At 32.7% G+C, this 17,692-nt stretch overlaps 1 protein-coding gene and 1 pseudogene across 1 annotated transcript; both read right to left on the minus strand.

The window, feature by feature from the left end:
* Window positions 1-620: 620 nt before the first annotated feature.
* On the minus strand, window positions 621-10,323 carry LOC11439799 (heat shock cognate 70 kDa protein). Its single transcript, XM_003621961.2, has 5 exons — window positions 10,104-10,323; window positions 9,298-9,824; window positions 5,004-5,012; window positions 1,413-2,174; window positions 621-1,364 (listed from the first exon to the last, which is right to left on the minus strand). Exons 1-5 carry the CDS (start codon window positions 10,321-10,323, stop codon window positions 621-623), a joined length of 2,262 nt encoding a protein of 753 aa, XP_003622009.2.
* Window positions 10,324-13,056: 2,733 nt separating this feature from the next.
* On the minus strand, window positions 13,057-15,219 carry LOC11440352 (heat shock cognate 70 kDa protein-like; annotated as a pseudogene).
* Between the last annotated feature and the right edge of the window lie 2,473 nt (window positions 15,220-17,692).

Below are 17,692 nucleotides of genomic sequence, written 5' to 3' on the forward strand. Positions count from 1 at the left end.
GTTCCTTACCATATAATAAAATTTGTGTGTTTGTCCCTTAACATAACATATCGTTATTTCACAGAATGAAAATAATCAAGGGACTAACTTGATCAAGATATAGATAATTCGGAAACTATTCTAAAATGTTTACAAAGTAAGGGATTAAGTTGATACGAGTGCCTAATTTGAGTGACCAAATTGATTATTTACCAAGACTTTAGATCAATTTGAAGCAGACACAACTATAATAGACAATATACATGAGCACACCAGATAAATTTTTGGCAAGTACAGAATGGTACAGAGAGTGGCTTGTCAGTGATAGAATCAGTGCTCATTCTATCTTCATATAATAATATCAATGCAAATTATGAAATGGTAATAGTTTCCCATACCTTAGTAGCACTGCATCTTGCAACCAATCAATTTATAAGTATTATAAGTTCAATTCAGAAATTTAGATCAACTTTTAATAATGTATTTCTCCAATCAATTCATGAAACCAGAAGATAAATTTATAAAGAAGGATGATAGAATAAGTGGAGGCATTTCATAACTAATAACTGAAATGAAAAAATAAGCACCTAAGTGATGGTTTCAACGCAACAATTTAAAAAACCAATTGTCAAAACAAAAAACTAGACATATCTTCCAATGATTTGTTGGAATATACTATCAAGCTCCTTCAGATGATTTTCCAGAACATCAATTTCACTTTGTTTATCACTGTCAAGCAGATTTGTGGCCTTCGTAATTGCATTATTGATCTTGTCATTTTCTTTAGATGAGAGATTTAATTTAACATCCTTCCTCTTTAGAGCTTTCTTCAGCTTATAAATGCAATGGTCTAATCCATTCATTACATTGGCCTTCCTTAGGAATTTCTCATCTTCAATACGGTAATTTTCAGCTTCTCTAGTCATTTCTTTAATTTGTTGAGACGACAATCTTTCTTTTTCATTAGTTATTGGAATCTCAGTCCTATTACCAGTAGATTTTTCACTCGCAGAAACGACTAAGATTCCATTTTCATTGATGTCAAAGCATACCTCTAGTGGAAGACCACGAGGAGCAGCTGGGAGCCAAAGATTAAAAGAACCAAGCAGATTGTTGTCACTTGCTCTTGCTCTCTCACCCTCATAAACAATAATAACAGAAGAATCTTGGTTATCTTCCGTTGTCTTATAGGTCTGTGTTTTCTTGACGGGAACGGACGTGTTCTTAGGAATCACAACAGTCATCAGATCTCCTTTTATTGCCAGGCCTAGAGACAATGGGGTGACATCTTGAAACACCAAGTTTGGAGCATTCTTAAAGCCATCACATAATAAAGCAGCCTGAACGGCTGCGCCATAAGCAACGGCCACATCAGGGTTGATGCTCTCGCATAATTCCTTCTCATTGAAAAACTCCTTCAGCATCTGTTGTACTTTTGGAATTCTAGAGGAGCCACCAACAAGAACAACATCATGGATAGAACTCTTGTCCATCTTGGCATCATTATGACAACTCTCAACAGTTTCCAAACATTCGATGAACAGATCCATATTGATTGCGTCAAATTTGGCACGAGTGATTGATGAAATAAAGTCAATGCCATTAAATAAAGAATCTAATTCAATGGTGGTGCAAGAAGCAAAAGATAGTGTCCTTTTTGCTCTCTCGCATGCCGTTCTCAACCTCCTTAAGGCTCTTGAGTTTCCAGTAATGTCCACCTTGTTCTTCTTGTTAAATTCTTGTGCAAAGTGGTCCACCATTCTACTATCAAAGTCCTCTCCTCCGAGGTGAGTGTTTCCAGCGGTGGCTTTAACATGAAAGACCTTATCCTTAATTGTAAGGAGAGACACATCAAAAGTTCCACCACCAAGGTCGAAGATGAATATATTTCGTTCTTCAGCACAATTTGTTCTCTTGTCAAGGCCATATGCGAGAGCAGCAGCTGTTGGTTCATTGATTATCCGGATGATATTAAGGCCAGCAATGGCCCCGGCATCTATAGTGGCTTTTCGCTGATAATCATTGAAGTATGCAGGCACAGTAACAACTGCATTCTTTACAGGGGACATTAAATATTTCTCTGCAACCTCTCGCATCTTTGTGAGGATCATCGATGATATTTCCTCAGCACAATAACGCTTCTCTTCACCCTTGTATTTAACAATAATCATGGGTTTGTCATTCACCCCAATGACCTTGAATGGCCACAACTTCTTATCATTCTGAACAACAGAATCAAAAAACTTCCTACCGATTAACCTCTTAGCATCTGGAAAAAAAGAATTATTAATGGATTACAATTTGGACCTAGACCGTAACGACATCATACTTTTGATGCCGTTTTAATCACAATATACACAAACTTGATACTACAAAAACATCCATCATAAAAATTTGCGGCATAACTGCAACCGCTTTTAAAACCATGATAATAACATTAATTAACTAAAGTATATACAAAAGAATAGAAATTTACCAAAGACAGTGTTGGTAGGGTTAGAAGCAGCCTGATTTTTAGCGGCATCACCAATCAACCTTTGATCATCGGTGAAAGCAACAAAAGAAGGTGTAGTTCTGTTTCCTTGATCATTGTGAATAATCTCAACTCTATTGTGTTCATCAAGCCACACAGCAACACACGAATACGTTGTTCCAAGGTCTATTCCCACTGCAAGTCCTTCGTGTTTTTTCGCCATGATCTTTCAAGTAAACAAAAAACTCAACAAAAAAAAAAAAGAAGCTAAAGTATGAACCCTAACGTGTACTGTGTTATACGATGTATTCACCAGAAATCTCAGAGCAACGCTAACTTATAAGATGTCTTCAAAACCAGAAAACACCTTTTATTTTGGAAACAATCCATATTCCATCCATCGCCTATCTAAACAGCCTATTTATAAATTAATGATCATTTTATGAAATAAATTTTTATTTGTCATTATTTATATTTTAGAAAACACCATCTCATAAGAAAAAAAAAACATCATTTCATTATTTATATGAATTATATTAAATTTTTAACATTTTCTCATAAAAAAGTAATCAATATTCTTCATTATGATCAATAAAAATTCAAAAAAAAGTAAATTTTATTTTATTGACGCTTTTGGTAAATAAGATTTAATTATTATAATTGTCAATGATAGAAAATAATTATTTTTCCTTCAAAAAACAATCAATTTAATTATTATTTTAATATTTGGTGTACCGGTACACTCAAAATGTTGAGTGTACCATATAATTTGCCTTGTTTGTTATATATTCGAAAAACAAAACAAAAAAAAAAAAATTAATTCTTTGTTACCTAAAGTTTTTTTTTTTTTTTTTTTTGTGGATTAGTCAAAACTAATTTAAAATAGGTTTAATTAATTGGTAGATGAAACTTGAGAATTTTTAAATACGTCTCTACACTAAAAAAATTATAATAAAATTTTTAAATTATTTTATGTTTTTCAATAAGGACATCTATCTATTCTATAATTATGAAACTTAATATTTACCGAAAATACAATCTTATCCCTTCTAAATATTTTGACACGTCATCAAAATTATATCCAATTATATCCTTTTGTGTGTTTGGTTTCAATCTCCCTCTATTTTTTTCTCTTACAAACAAATTAAAATAAACTCACTCGATAAAACACACTAACTTAATCTTTTTTAAAATAATAAATAAACTTAATCTTAAACCCAATCAAAACAAATTTTCCTATAATTCAACTTCTAATTATCTAAAGAGTTTAAAACAATTTTTTCTCTATAATAAATACAGAAGTTAATGACTAACAAAAATACAATTTTGTCCAACTTAATCTTTGGACACCTCATATTATATTTACCCTTTTGAGTCTTTTGTAATAAAAATCCTATTTAGATGAGAGAGAAAATAACTTTCAAAAAATTGATGTGATTCTGTAGCGAAAAATTTCTTTTATATTGTTGATTCTTAACAATTTAAATTATATTTTATAAAAAATATTTTATTATAATAAACAAACACAAAAGATTTTTCTAAAGAACAAAATAGATTCTATTTTTTTTTAAAAACACTAACGAAAATTTATATATTATCAAATATCAAAATTATTTTTATTTTAATCCATATCAAACGGGCCCTATGAGGTTTGTAATAACTTTTAAAAAATCACTTTAAAGATTGTATATGTTTGTTTGTTATATTCTCTCTCTAAAAAAAATGTTTGTGTGTTTGTTATAATTATAAAAATAAAAAAAAACAGGATCAACAATAAATCTTAAAACAACCTCAAAGTATAAAATAACATAATTTTGAGAAAATTACAAAATAATTGCCACTTATAGATTATACGGGATTAATATTTATATTAACTATACAACTATTTTTTTTAGAAAATTTCACATTTTCAAAATTGATTGTTTTGTATAGATAATTTATCATTGCTGTTTGTTTATCTTAATATGATATTATAAAATAATATTTTTCATTTTACCAAAAATAAAATCATTGTTTTAGATCGTTAATTATTATAGACTTTAGAAGTATAACTATTAAAAACATTGGATAAATTACCAATGAGTCATTAAATAATATAGTTGTACAATGCATACACGTGACACGTAAAAAGATTTTTATCATCAACGAGATCTTGATTATTTATAATATTTTTACACATTTTTTTTCTACCACTTTATAATATTTAATAAAAACTATTTCAAATTATTTTATCATGAGCAAATTAATTCTTAAAAAAAACATGAGCAAATTAATCTTTCAAAAAAAATCATGGAGTTATAATTTACTAACAAAACACTAATCTCCCTTATTTAGTTATCAAAATGACAAACTCTTCCGTTATAATTTAACGTGGTTTAAGCTTTGTTAATTCTATTTTTTTAGCAATTAACTCTTCTTTATACGAGTATGAACTCCCTTAATTTTGAACCTTCTTTTTTCCCAAAAAGTAAGAGTAGCAAAGAGATACAACTTTAAAATGTAACCTAGATAAGAGAGAGAACAAAAAAATGGAGGGGGACTAGGCCAAAACCTCCCCAATCTAGAAAAAAGCAACAATTAGGCAATCCCATAAGATTCTTCACAAAAGGCTCTCTCATAAAGGAGGGCAAGTCTAACCAAACTATATAAGAGTTCAAAGAGAGCACAATGGTTTCCTTTCCTATAGATATGAGTGATCATTATGTTCATTTGTCTAATCAGAATGTTGCAATTATCCTATCTATTCTTTAAGGAACATAACATCAAAGAAGATTTCTTGAAAACCTGAACAACTAGAGATGAGTTAGTCTCCAACCAATCTTAAGACATTGGTGATTTTTCAAAACTAAAGAGATCACTCATTGTTCCTTTGGCAATGTGGTTTAATTTTTAAACTCTAATTTAATAAAACAGATATATCGATGATTATTTCCTTTTTATTAGTCAACCACAACGTCCTTCCATCTCTATATTCTCTTTTAGTCTCTTCTTTAATTGTTGATGTTTGATTCTATTTGTTGGTAAAAATAATTGTTATTGTTTCTCCATTGCGAGTAAACAACCTCATTCAACTTTATTTGTTGGTAAAAATAATTGTTATTGTTTCTCCATTGCGAGAAAACAACCTCATTCAACTTATTGCCAAAAGAGAAAACATAAACAAGATATATCAAACCAATATGACTGAAATTAAATTGTGTATTTGGAAGGTTATTGAAATGAAATTGGATAAAATTAGACAGTGTGCTTGTGTTGTTCAAGAAAATCTCAAGAAGGTCGATGTAATTTCCCTTTTATCATTAAAGTCATCTTTATCGTTAATCTTTTTTCTATTTCTCAATGCATATAACATTGCAATTCACTATGACATATGACCCCTACTTCGACGTCCAACCTGTGCGGAGCACGTGCCCGTTCCTAGCACGGGTTTGTTGCTAGTAAGATTGTAACCTACAGCCTGTTCAAAAAAAAAAAAGTTGGCTCTTAAGATTGTAACCTACAGCTTGTTCAAAAAAAAAAAGATTGTAACCTACAGTTCGCTTATTCATGGACTTTGCAAATCGGAGAAAATATATGTTGTTTTGGATCTTATAGATGAATGCATGATAGATGTCAACAAGCTGACATAATCACTTACACTTCTTTATTTGATGCATTGTTCAAAAACCATAAGGTTTACATGGCAATTGCATTATTGAAGAAGATCAAAGACCATAGAATTGAACCATATATGTTCATATACACACTACTTGTTGATGGACTATGCAAAAATGGAAGACTTCAAGACACGCAAGAAGTTTATCCGAATCTTACGATTAAAGGCTATCGTTTTGAAGTTAGGATGTACAGTACTATGATGATTACTGGGCTTTGTAAAGAGAGCTTGTTATATGAAGCGTTGTCCTTACTCTCAAAAATGGAAGACAACGGGTGCAATCCTGATGGTGTAACTTGTGAAATTATTGTTCGTGCTTTTCCAGCTTCTTCGCCTGCAAATGTTTAAGTATGTAAAGTAATTTCACTCAAAGGAAGTTACATTATTATTAGATATATCATGATTGAGTGTATAACTAAACTAAAGGTACTAAGGAAGTGTGTAAGAACTATGAAGAACATTTAAACTTTTATATTTATGTATATAAATGACAAGGTGTTGTAGTTATCTTTGTTCAGGACAGATTTTATTGAGAAGTTAATGGAGAAGTGAGAGACTAGTTAATTTTTTTTATGGGAACCAAGAAGTTCTAGAAGTGATGCTGCAAAAATAGGAAAATTGTGATTTGTTTAAGAAGTGAGATGTTCTTCTAACATGCATTGTTAACTTCATGACTTCCTCTATTGATCACAATATAGATATTCTAAGGCCAATCGAGATATTTATCTTTATAAATCAATAGAAGTCAATACAATTCGAAATTATAAACATAGGGGAATACTTCTAATGATTACTTAAAGTCAGAAATATAGATTAACAAGATGATTTATCAGTTCACTTCCACTCTAATGTATGCAGTCAACGAATAATTTTACTCCCTTTACAAAGGTAAACATCTTTTATAGACTTATTTTAAAAGGTGTGGGAATAATTACACTGCATAACGTTCTGATTAATTAGGATGGACCAACAAAGATAAAATCAGACCTGAATTATATTTGAATAAAGAGGAACAATATACAATTTTATCAAATTTGTACAGTTCCAAATAAATGATATGATTTACTTACAATAAATAAGTTGCTTGCCTTTCCATTAGTATATTTTGATGAAATGCCGATAACGTTAGCTCTGGTGCTAACTTTACAACATACAACAGGAAACAGGAAATGAAACATATTAAAAGGAATAGAGTTTATATATAGAAACTAAAAGACCTCCACATTCCAATGGCATGCAAGTTATGAAAAAGAGAATAATTTCCGAGTTCTCACACCTTAACAGCCCTACACACCTCACTATCAATTTTTTAGTTTTCAATTCAGTAGTGAAGAGGTGAGTGTTTCTAATGAGAATTTCAAGTCAGAAATATAAATTAACGTGAATAATTGGCACTTCACTTCCACTCAACGTATAAAGCCAGCGAATATACGCCGTTTACAGTGCTTAAACAGTTTTTTCAAGACTTCATTTAAAAGGCGTGTTTATTTACAGTGCAGTACTTTCTGATTAGAATGGACCAGCAGGTGGAAAAAGAACGATGAATCTACAAGCAGGAAGGGAAAAGCAACAATAGTAATAATGTAAAGTTTCTTCTCTAATTAAGCGTTTAAACAAGATGGGTCAAGTAATTCTTGAGGGACATCTAGCTCTACTAGAATTCAACCACATATCATTATATCAACTTGAAGAACAGATTATTTGCTCAAGTTAAGCATCAAAAAAGGATAAATGGAGCACAGGATCCTTAGAAGGGTCTTGATCTGGAAGCAAAGTTTCATGGATTATTCTAAAACTAGGAAATATGACAGAAAAGAGAAACAATTTTGAGTAACATTTTTAACATGTTCGTCAGCTCCTTGAGATGATGCTCAAGAACATCTATATTTATCTGTTGGTTATTCTTATTCTTATCAAGCAAATTCATGGCCCCAAAAATTGCATTGTTGATCTTTTCACTTTCTTGAGGGGAGATGATTAGATTAACATCCTTCGTATTCAAAGCATTCGTTATATTCTTAACGCAAGAATCCAATGCACTCATTACCGTGGCCTTCCTTAAAAATTTCATATCTTCCACAATTTTGAGTAACATGTTCAACATGCTGTTCATCTCCTTAAGATGATGCTCAAGAACATCTATTTCTATATGTTGGTTATTCTTATTCATTTCGAGCAAATTCATGGCAACAATAATTGCATTGTTGATCTGCTCACTTTCTTGAGGGGAGAGGATTAGATCAACATCCTTCATATTCAAAGCACTCTTTATATTGTAAACACAAGAATCCAATGCGCTTATTACTTTGGCCTTCCTCAAAAATTTCATATCTTCCACACGGTATTTCTCAGCTTCTTCAATCTTTTTTTCAATTTCAAACTTTGACAACCTTTCTTTCTCATTAGTGATGGTGATCTCGTTCAGAATTCCAGTGGTGATATCCTTACCAGAAACAGTTAAGATACCATTTTCATCAATGGAAAAGCATACCTCCAAGGGCTGACCACGGGGACCTGGAAGGCAAGAAAGTGTAAATAAACCAAGCAGATTATTGTCACTAGCTCTTGGTCTCTCACCCTCATAAACAATAATAGAGGCACCACAATTATCTATAGCTGTACAATATCCTTTAGTATTTTTGACAGGGATGGAAGTGTTCCTAGGAATCACCACATCCATGATATTTTCCCAATATGTTGCTGTTGCGATACCAAGTGACAATGGGGTAACATCACGTAGCACCAAGTTGGGGACATTCTTAAAGTCTTCACTCAAAATAGCAGCCTGAACAGCAGCGCCATATGCAATAGCCTCATCTGGGTTGATATTCATAAACAAAGCCTTCCCCTTGAAAAACTCTAGCAATAGATCCTGCACTTTGGGAATCCTAGACGAGCCACCCACGAGTACAACATCATCAATATCATTCTTGTATATCTTTGAATCTCTGAGACAACTGTCAACAATATTGATACACTCATTGAAAAAGTCCATATTAATTTCCTCAAATTTAGCACGAGTGATTGATGAAGAAAAGTCGATTCCCATAAATAAAGCATCTACCTCAACAGTGGTGACAAAAGTAAAAGAGAGTATCCTTTTTGCCCTCTCACAGGCAGTTCTCAACCTCCTTAAGGATTTTGGGTTACCGCTAATTTCCACTTTATTCTTCTTTTTGAACTCCTCTACAAAGTAGTACACCATTCTGTTATCAAAGTCTTCTCCCCCTAGGTGCGTGTTTCCAGCAGTGGCTTTTACGTCAAAGACATCACCCTTAATTGTGAGTATAGACACATCAAAAGTACCACCACCAAGATCAAATACCAAAATATTCCGTTTACCATCATAGTTACTTCGCTTGTCAAGGCCATATGCAATAGCTGCGGCAGTAGGTTCATTGAGTATCCGAATGACGTTAAGTCCAGCAATGGCACCAGCATCTATGGTTGCTTTTCGCTGAGAGTCATTGAAGTATGCCGGCACAGTAACAACGACATTTTTGACGGGTGATCCAAGGTATGCCTCTGCAATCTCTCGCATCTTTGTAAGAACCGCAGATGATATTTCCTCAGCACAAAATTGCTTCTCTTGACCTTTGTACTTAACAGTAATCATGGGTTTGTCATTAACACCAGAAGTAACCATGAATGGCCACAACATGATATCCTTTTGAACAATAGGATCACTATACTTCCTACCAATTAACCTCTTAGCATCTAAAAAAAAAATAATAAAGATATTAATAGTAAATTCTCATCATTTATTTGTGCAAATCAAGTTTTAAATTTTGGTTCACAATCACAGGATTATAGTAATCGCATCAGCCAATGATTGATTGTGACACAACTACATTTGAGTAGCATCTAGTGATTTTCATTATGATAAAAAAAAAAAAAAAAAATTAATCTCTAAATTATCAAAAATCAATTAAAAAAAATAGATAACAAACAAACCCTAAATGCATGAAGTAATAGAGAATAAAAATAGAAATTTACCAAATACAGTGTTTTCGGGGTTGGTAGCAGATTGATTCTCAGCTCCATTGCCAATCAACCTTTGATAATCAGTGAAAGCAACAACAGAAGGTGTAGTTCTATTGCCTTGATCATTGTGAATAATCTCAACTCTATTGTGATCGTCAAGCCACACAGCAACACATGAATAGGTTGTTCCGAGGTCTATTCCGACAGCACGTCCCTCGTATTTTCTTGCCATAACCTGTCAACGAAACAAGATAAAGAAAATTTAAGAGGTTAGGAGAATGTTTATGTTTTGTTCTGACACTGAATAACGCTTTCTTAAATAGGAGAAACAAAATGTTGAAATATTAATGTGATTGTACGAGAACATTACTCGAGCGTTATGTTTCCGTGATTTTTGGATTCTTCCAAATTTGGAATGTCATAAACATCTCTCGAGTTTACTTTATTTTTGTTTTAATTTTTTTTTAGGGAATCTCTCGTGTTTACTTTTCAGCCAAATTTAATGTTAAAATTAGCACTTGAACAAAAAAAAAAAAGACAATAACCAATAGAATAATGCCATTTCAATTAAATGATCTATGTCAGCATTATTAAAAAAAAGTTAAAATTAGCACTCTTATCTTTTTTTTCATTGTACTATAAATAATTTTTTTTTTTTGTACCAAAAAGAATAAAAAGAAATAAGTTTTTTTTTTTTTATAATTAAAACACTTTTTATGCATACAACCTATCTGAACACACCAAAAAAAATCAAACCACTTGCTTATACTATCTCCGTTTTAAAATACATACCGCAATTTTACAATGTGCACTATTCACATAATTTACTTTTACCATTTTTTTTTTATCTAATATATAAATACAAATGTTATCATGTATGTTGTTTAATTTGTCTCAAAAAATATTTTTAAAATATCATTTTTTTTATATTTTTTTATTATATATAATTAAACATAGAAAAATGATAAACTGTGCCCTCATGACATTGGTTAAGCAACCAAAACAAGTGACTTTTTTATAAAAAAGTGGTATAATTATTACTTAATCAAAAGTTAAAACTTATTTTTTTAAGACAAATTTTCTATTTATAGTTTCCTTAACCATTGTCTTTGAGAACACTGGTTAGCAAGACCCTTAAAGATAAATGGTCAAATTGTGTATTGACATGTGTACCGTGGTTGACTGCTACATGTATTTCGTATTTTGGAACGGAGGGAGTAGCAATTAAGTTTGTTTGAGCAAAATAGATTGTTGATGTCACACACCTATAGCGTTTCTTTCAAGGATTTAACACTTGAGATTATAACGTAACACAATTTCTCTCATTTTTATCTCATATTCATAATTGAAAAAATTAAATAATAATTTTTTGTTGATGCAAGTGGAAATATTAATTAACAATATGCAATTTTTTTAGGGGAATTAAAAATACGAAATTAATGTTAGGGAAAAAGTCCAAAGGGGAGTTTGAAGGGGAAGGCCGGTGACCACGGGGAGGGAAAGAGTGGTAATGTTGTGTGTTAGTAGTTGTATGGTGGTGGCGTAGGTGTGTACTAATGCCTCCCTTGGGCATGTGCCAGGCACCCCGGGCACACAGAATAAACGCTCATGCGCTTCGGGCATGCTAAAATAACACCTATACGCCTCAGGCGTGTAACCAATACTCTGTATAACATGTATGATCTTTAGGAAAATTGAGGACCAAATTGACAACAGGAAGGACGTTAGATCCCACCCAACTAATTAGTTAAATGAACCCGTAACTCATAATTAATAATTGTATGAGTTAATCCAACAAGACAAAAGAGGGGATTCAAATAGTCCTAATTGCCGCTAAAATCTACAATCAAAATCCTTTAATTTTCTATAATCAAATCAGCTGCTAAATAATTTGCTTAATCAAATCAAACTCCCCCATTTTTATTTGCTTTTATTTACTATTTAAATAATTTGATTTACATTCTCTACCATTGGAAGAAATTTGGTTAAAGTTCCCTTTTCTATGTTTTTTGTTTACCATAAACTAAAATTTAAATCACTTGATTCTTAAGTGATATAAGGTAAATATGACTTATTTGTCTCATTTATTTGATGCTACCGTGTTTTACTTTGAAAATTAAAACTAAAGATAGCTTACATTGTTGATACTGACACAGTTTCTTTATAATTTCTTCAAACTATCTATCTTTTTTATTTATACGTTAAAATAAAGTTTGGGATTCCACATATTAGCATTCAGTCCTTAAGTTTAAAGTGTCTATGTTAGTAAAATAGTATAAAACATGAGGTTTGAAGAAGCAAGAACTTGCAATGATTAGCAGCAGCACTGAACATTTTCTAAAGCTTTTTATTAACTTATGCATCTAAAGCTCTTAAGAAAAGGGACCGATTCAAATCCTAATTTGGATCTATAAACGACCAAATACAAATCCTAATACAGTTACTTGTCAATGAAGCAAGAACTTGTCAATGTTTAGCAGCACCATCAAAAACAGTTATGAATATAATCATAAAACAAATGCAAGATTTCACAGCAATGAAGTAACATAGCAGAGGACAACAAATAAACAGAATTGTAGAATCAAATTGCCGACAGAGTCATAATATACTCGTTTATGTATTAATAATGTCATGTCCTTTTCATAATGTAACATACTTTAGTCTGATATAACTAAGAGTATATTTACTATTTCTACATCTTAAAGATGTCTAACTCGATTAAGGTTTCAAACCACATATCAACTAGAAGCACAAAGATTATTTGCTCAACTAAAGCACCACAAAATATTATTAACTAGAGCACAAAAATCCTGAGAAGGATCTTCTGGAAGAATGATTTTCAAATATGCTACTCAAATTAGAATACGAAAAGAAAAAACCCATAACAGAAACAATCAAGTAAAATGTTCAAAACAACCTTTTCCTAACTTAAATACTATGTTTAAGAACTTTCAAAATGAAGACATCAATTGAAAAGATATCCTAAAAAAGAAGATTTGTGCTTATTCTCAATGCCAGTATTGACTACAAGCTTTTCCAACATGATTTCCAGCTCCTTCAGATGATCCTCAACAACATCTATTTTCTGCTGTTTGTTATTCTCATGAAGCAAGTTTGTTGCCAAGGTAGTTGCATTGTTGATCTTTTCCCTTTCTCCACGGGAGAGGTTTAAATTAACATCCTTCTTTTTTAACGCATTCTTCACTTTGTAAACACAATAATCCAAATCATTCATTACTTTGGCCTTCCTTAAAAATTCCTTATCTTCCATACGGTATCTCTCAGCTTCTTCAATCATTTTGTTAATTTCAAATGTTGACAATCTTTCTTTTTCATTGTTTATGGTGATCTGGTTCATATTTCCTGAAGATATTTCCTTAGCCGAAACTGTTAAAATGCCATTTTCATTGATTGAAAAACATACCTCCAAGGGAGTGCCACGAGGAGCACCTGGACGGCAAGAAAGTTTGAACGAACCAAGCAGATTGTTGTCTAGCGCTCTTGCTCTCTCACCCTCGTAAACACGAATCGAGACAACACCATTGTCACAACCAGTTGCATATCCTTTTGTCTTCCTGAGAGGCACAGTAGTGTTCCTTGGAATCACTACACCCATGACATGATCAACATCTACTGCGATACCAAGTGACAATGGGGTAACATCTTGCAGCACCAAGTTTGGGACATTCTTAAAGCCTTTGCTTAAAACAGCAGCTTGAAGAGCTGCACCATAAGCAACAGCCTCATCTGGGTTGATACTCTTGTATAAAACCTTCTTTGGGAAAAGGTCTTGCAATAGATCTTGCACTTTGGGAATCCTAGACGAACCACCCACAAGAACAATATCGTCAATATCACTCATCTGTATTTTTGAATCGCTAAGACAACTCTCAACAGTTTTCATACACTCATTAAAAAGATCCATATTCATTTCCTCAAACCTGGCACGAGTGATTAATGAACAGAAGTCTATTCCCTGAAATAAAGAATCGACCTCAACAGTGGTGACAAAAGCAAAAGAGAGTGTCCTCTTTGCCCTCTCACAGGCAGTTCTCAACCTCCTTAAGGATTTTGGGTTACCACTAATGTCCACTTTATTCTTCTTTTTGAACTCCTCTACAAAGTAGTTCACCATTCTGCTATCAAAGTCCTCTCCTCCAAGGTGAGTGTTTCCAGAAGTGGCTTTTACTTCAAAGACATCACCCTTCATTGTAAGGATAGACACATCAAAAGTACCACCACCAAGATCAAAGACCAAAATATTTTGTTTACCATCACAGTCACCTCTCTTGTCAAAACCATATGCAATAGCTGCAGCAGTAGGTTCATTAATTATCTGAATGACATTAAGGCCAGCAATGGCACCGGAATCTATGGTGGCTTTTCGCTGAGAATCATTGAACTATGCAGGCACTGTAACAACAGCATTCTTCACAGGTGACATTAGATATGTCTCTGCAACTTCTCGCATTTTTGTAAGTACCATAGATGATATTTCCTCCGCACAAAAGTGCTTCTCCTGACCCTTGTACTGAACATTAATCATGAGTTTGTCGTTCACACCAGCGATAACCTTGAATGGCCACAACATCATGTCTTTTTGAACAACTGAATCACTAAACTTCCTACCAATTAATCTCTTTGCATCTGAAAATAGAAAGTTATCAGTAGTAATTCTCATCCTTCATTTGTTTAGTTAACATAGCAATTGCATATAATTCTTGAACATCTTTATCAATAAACCATTGTTAAAAGAATATATATATTTTGATTATGATAAACAAATACACAATAATTTCTGTTTTAAAAGCTTCTGAAAATTAATCTCTAAATTATTAAATATCAAAATCAATTTTTTTTTAATAGGCAACAAACAGTAATTGGTAGAGAATACAAATAGAAATTAACCAAAAACAGTGTTTACAGGATTGGTTGCAGCCTGATTCTTAGCAGCATCACCAATCAACCTTTGATCGTCAGTGAAAGCAACAAATGAAGGTGTTGTTTTGTTTCCTTGGTCGTTGTAGATGATCTCGACTCGATTGTGATTCTCCAGCCACACAGCAACACACGAATAGGTTGTTCCAAGGTCTATTCCAATAGCACGTCCTTCGTACTTTATCCCCATGATCGTTCAAATAATCAAAAGAAGCTGAAAAAACTTAAAACTCAATTCAAAATTTGCAGCAACCTAATTTTGAAACAGTAGTTCTTTTTGTGTTTCCGAAAAGTCAAACATCTAAGTTTGTAAATACTAACCTTGGTTTACTAGGTTTTACGGCAACGCTGTAGCGATGGAAATATATAGGTGACACAAGAAATAGGGTTCCAAACTAGCGAAGTTATAGGAAATTTCAGAGAAATAGGGTTTACTTTTCAAGCAAGCTGCAGGTACTGTAGTAGAGTTTTATACAAGAAGTTGCTATGTTTACTCCAACCTCCCCTATTAATAGGGATGACAAAGCGGGCCGGCACGCCCCGTTTAGGCCCGCTCCATCTAAGTCCGCTTAAAATAGGACGAGACGAGTCGAGTCAAATTAGGTGACTGAGTCCAAAATCTTACTACGTCCCGTCTAATGGCGGACAAACGATTTGGCGGGCCGGCCCGCCAAACAAAGAACTTTGTTTTTTTAGAGAGCCAAAAAACAATTTTTCTAATGCATTTATTTTACAACTTAATTGTTACAAAAAATATATGTTGCTTTTATCGTGAAAAAATATAAAAGAATAGGCATCGAATAAATTTCGGGTAAAACCAAGATAATTAACAAATTATCGAACTCAACATCGTACTAATAGCAAAATAAGAAAAATAGGTCAACATAAAACAAATAGTAAAAAAAATCCAACAACCAAAATAAATCCAAAAGATAAAATAAATCTAAAAAAAATGGAAAACAAGTTAAGCGGGGCGGCCCACCCCAACCCGTGTCTGCCCCATTTTTTCAATGATTTAAACGGGGCAAGCCAACTATTGGAAGCGAGTTCAAAACTTCGACTCAGCCCGCCATAAATAACGGGCTAAACGAGCCAGCCCGACATGTCGGCCTTGTTTTGCCACCCCTACCTATTATATCTCGCTTTAAACTATCAATCTTTATCTTTATCTTTATCTTTATAATACTAAAAGTTAAAAACTCTTCCCAAACCCTAATCCCGCCTTTTTTGGCGGGTCTAAGAATTTTTTATGAAAAAAATAGTCTACAATTAAACCGGGGATAATATACTTACATTATCCAACTTTAACCACTAAGGCACTTCCATTTTTGTTGAAATATTATTGTTTTCAAAATTGATATACAGTACCAAATCATTTTTTTTTAACGCGACAAACACCTAGCGGTTCCTTTCTCATAGCAGTTATTTTTTAGGCTTAATTGATCAGCCGGTCCCTTAACTTAATTCTTTGTTCCAGAATGGTCCCATAACTAAAAAACGTCTCAAAGTGGTCCCTTAAATTTTCTACCGTTATATGTTTTGGTCCCTCCCGTCAGTTTTTAACCCTAAATGTCTAAGGTGAATCAAAATTGTAGGTGGTCCACCATATACCTTAATAAATTTTTTAATTTAAACATTTTGATCTTTTATTTAAATAGAAATTTTCTAATGTTATATGTTTTGGTCCCTTCCGTCAGTTTTTAACCCTAAATGTTTAAGGTGGATCAAAATTGTAGGTGGTCCACCATATACCTTAATAAATTTTTTAATTTAAACCTTCTGTTCTTTTATTTAAAAAGAAAACCGTTGGATCATACTTATCTATTGTATCTTACCGTGAATCGACCTACAACTAATTTTTCCCCTTTTCCTTCATCTTCTTCCTTCAACTTTTCATCATCTTCAAACTAACATTCATAAAAAAAAAAATCAGAAAAACAAAACACACATGAATTCAACATCAAAACTCATCATCATCATCATCATCATCATATTCTTCTTCTTCTCATAACTAAACTACTACCATCAACAACACTAATAAATTCAGGTTTTTATCCTCCATAACACTTGCACAACAACTAATTTCACAAAACCACTACCTAAATCTCGTATTCTTCTCCCTCTCTTAAAAACTGAAATTATCATAATCCAAACTCACAACAACTAACATCCACCTCTCTTTCATTCAAACCCAAAATCAAAAATCGAAGTCATAACCTCACTGCCTCCTAATCATTCAACCCCAAAATTAAAATCTAAATCAAAAGCACAAAATTCTCAATAGTGGAAAATAAGCTTGTGTGTGAAACTTCGATGGAAATAAACTTGTGTGTGAAAATAAGCTTGCGATTTCACTGCCACCCTTTCAAAGAAAACGGCTTTGGCTTTGAGATTTCGTTGTAGAAACTTCCTGTGGTTAACCTCGCTGCCATGAATTTCCAATCTGTTCTGTATGGTTGTAGCGAGATCAAGGTTTTGAGGATTTCAACGCTTCTTCATCTTCGCCGACTTCGAGTTTCTGCATAAGTAGAGACTTTAAAGCTTCAATGGATTCGTTGTTCGTTTTGAGGAATTTGAACACTGCTACAGTTGCAAAACTTATGGGGCTGTTTTGTAGTTTTTTATCTTAGGAGGCCAAAATCGCAAACCCGTAATGACACTAG

This window comes from Medicago truncatula, chromosome 7 (assembly GCF_003473485.1).
Source record: "Medicago truncatula cultivar Jemalong A17 chromosome 7, MtrunA17r5.0-ANR, whole genome shotgun sequence".
In the NCBI taxonomy this organism is placed as follows: Eukaryota; Viridiplantae; Streptophyta; class Magnoliopsida; order Fabales; family Fabaceae; genus Medicago; species Medicago truncatula.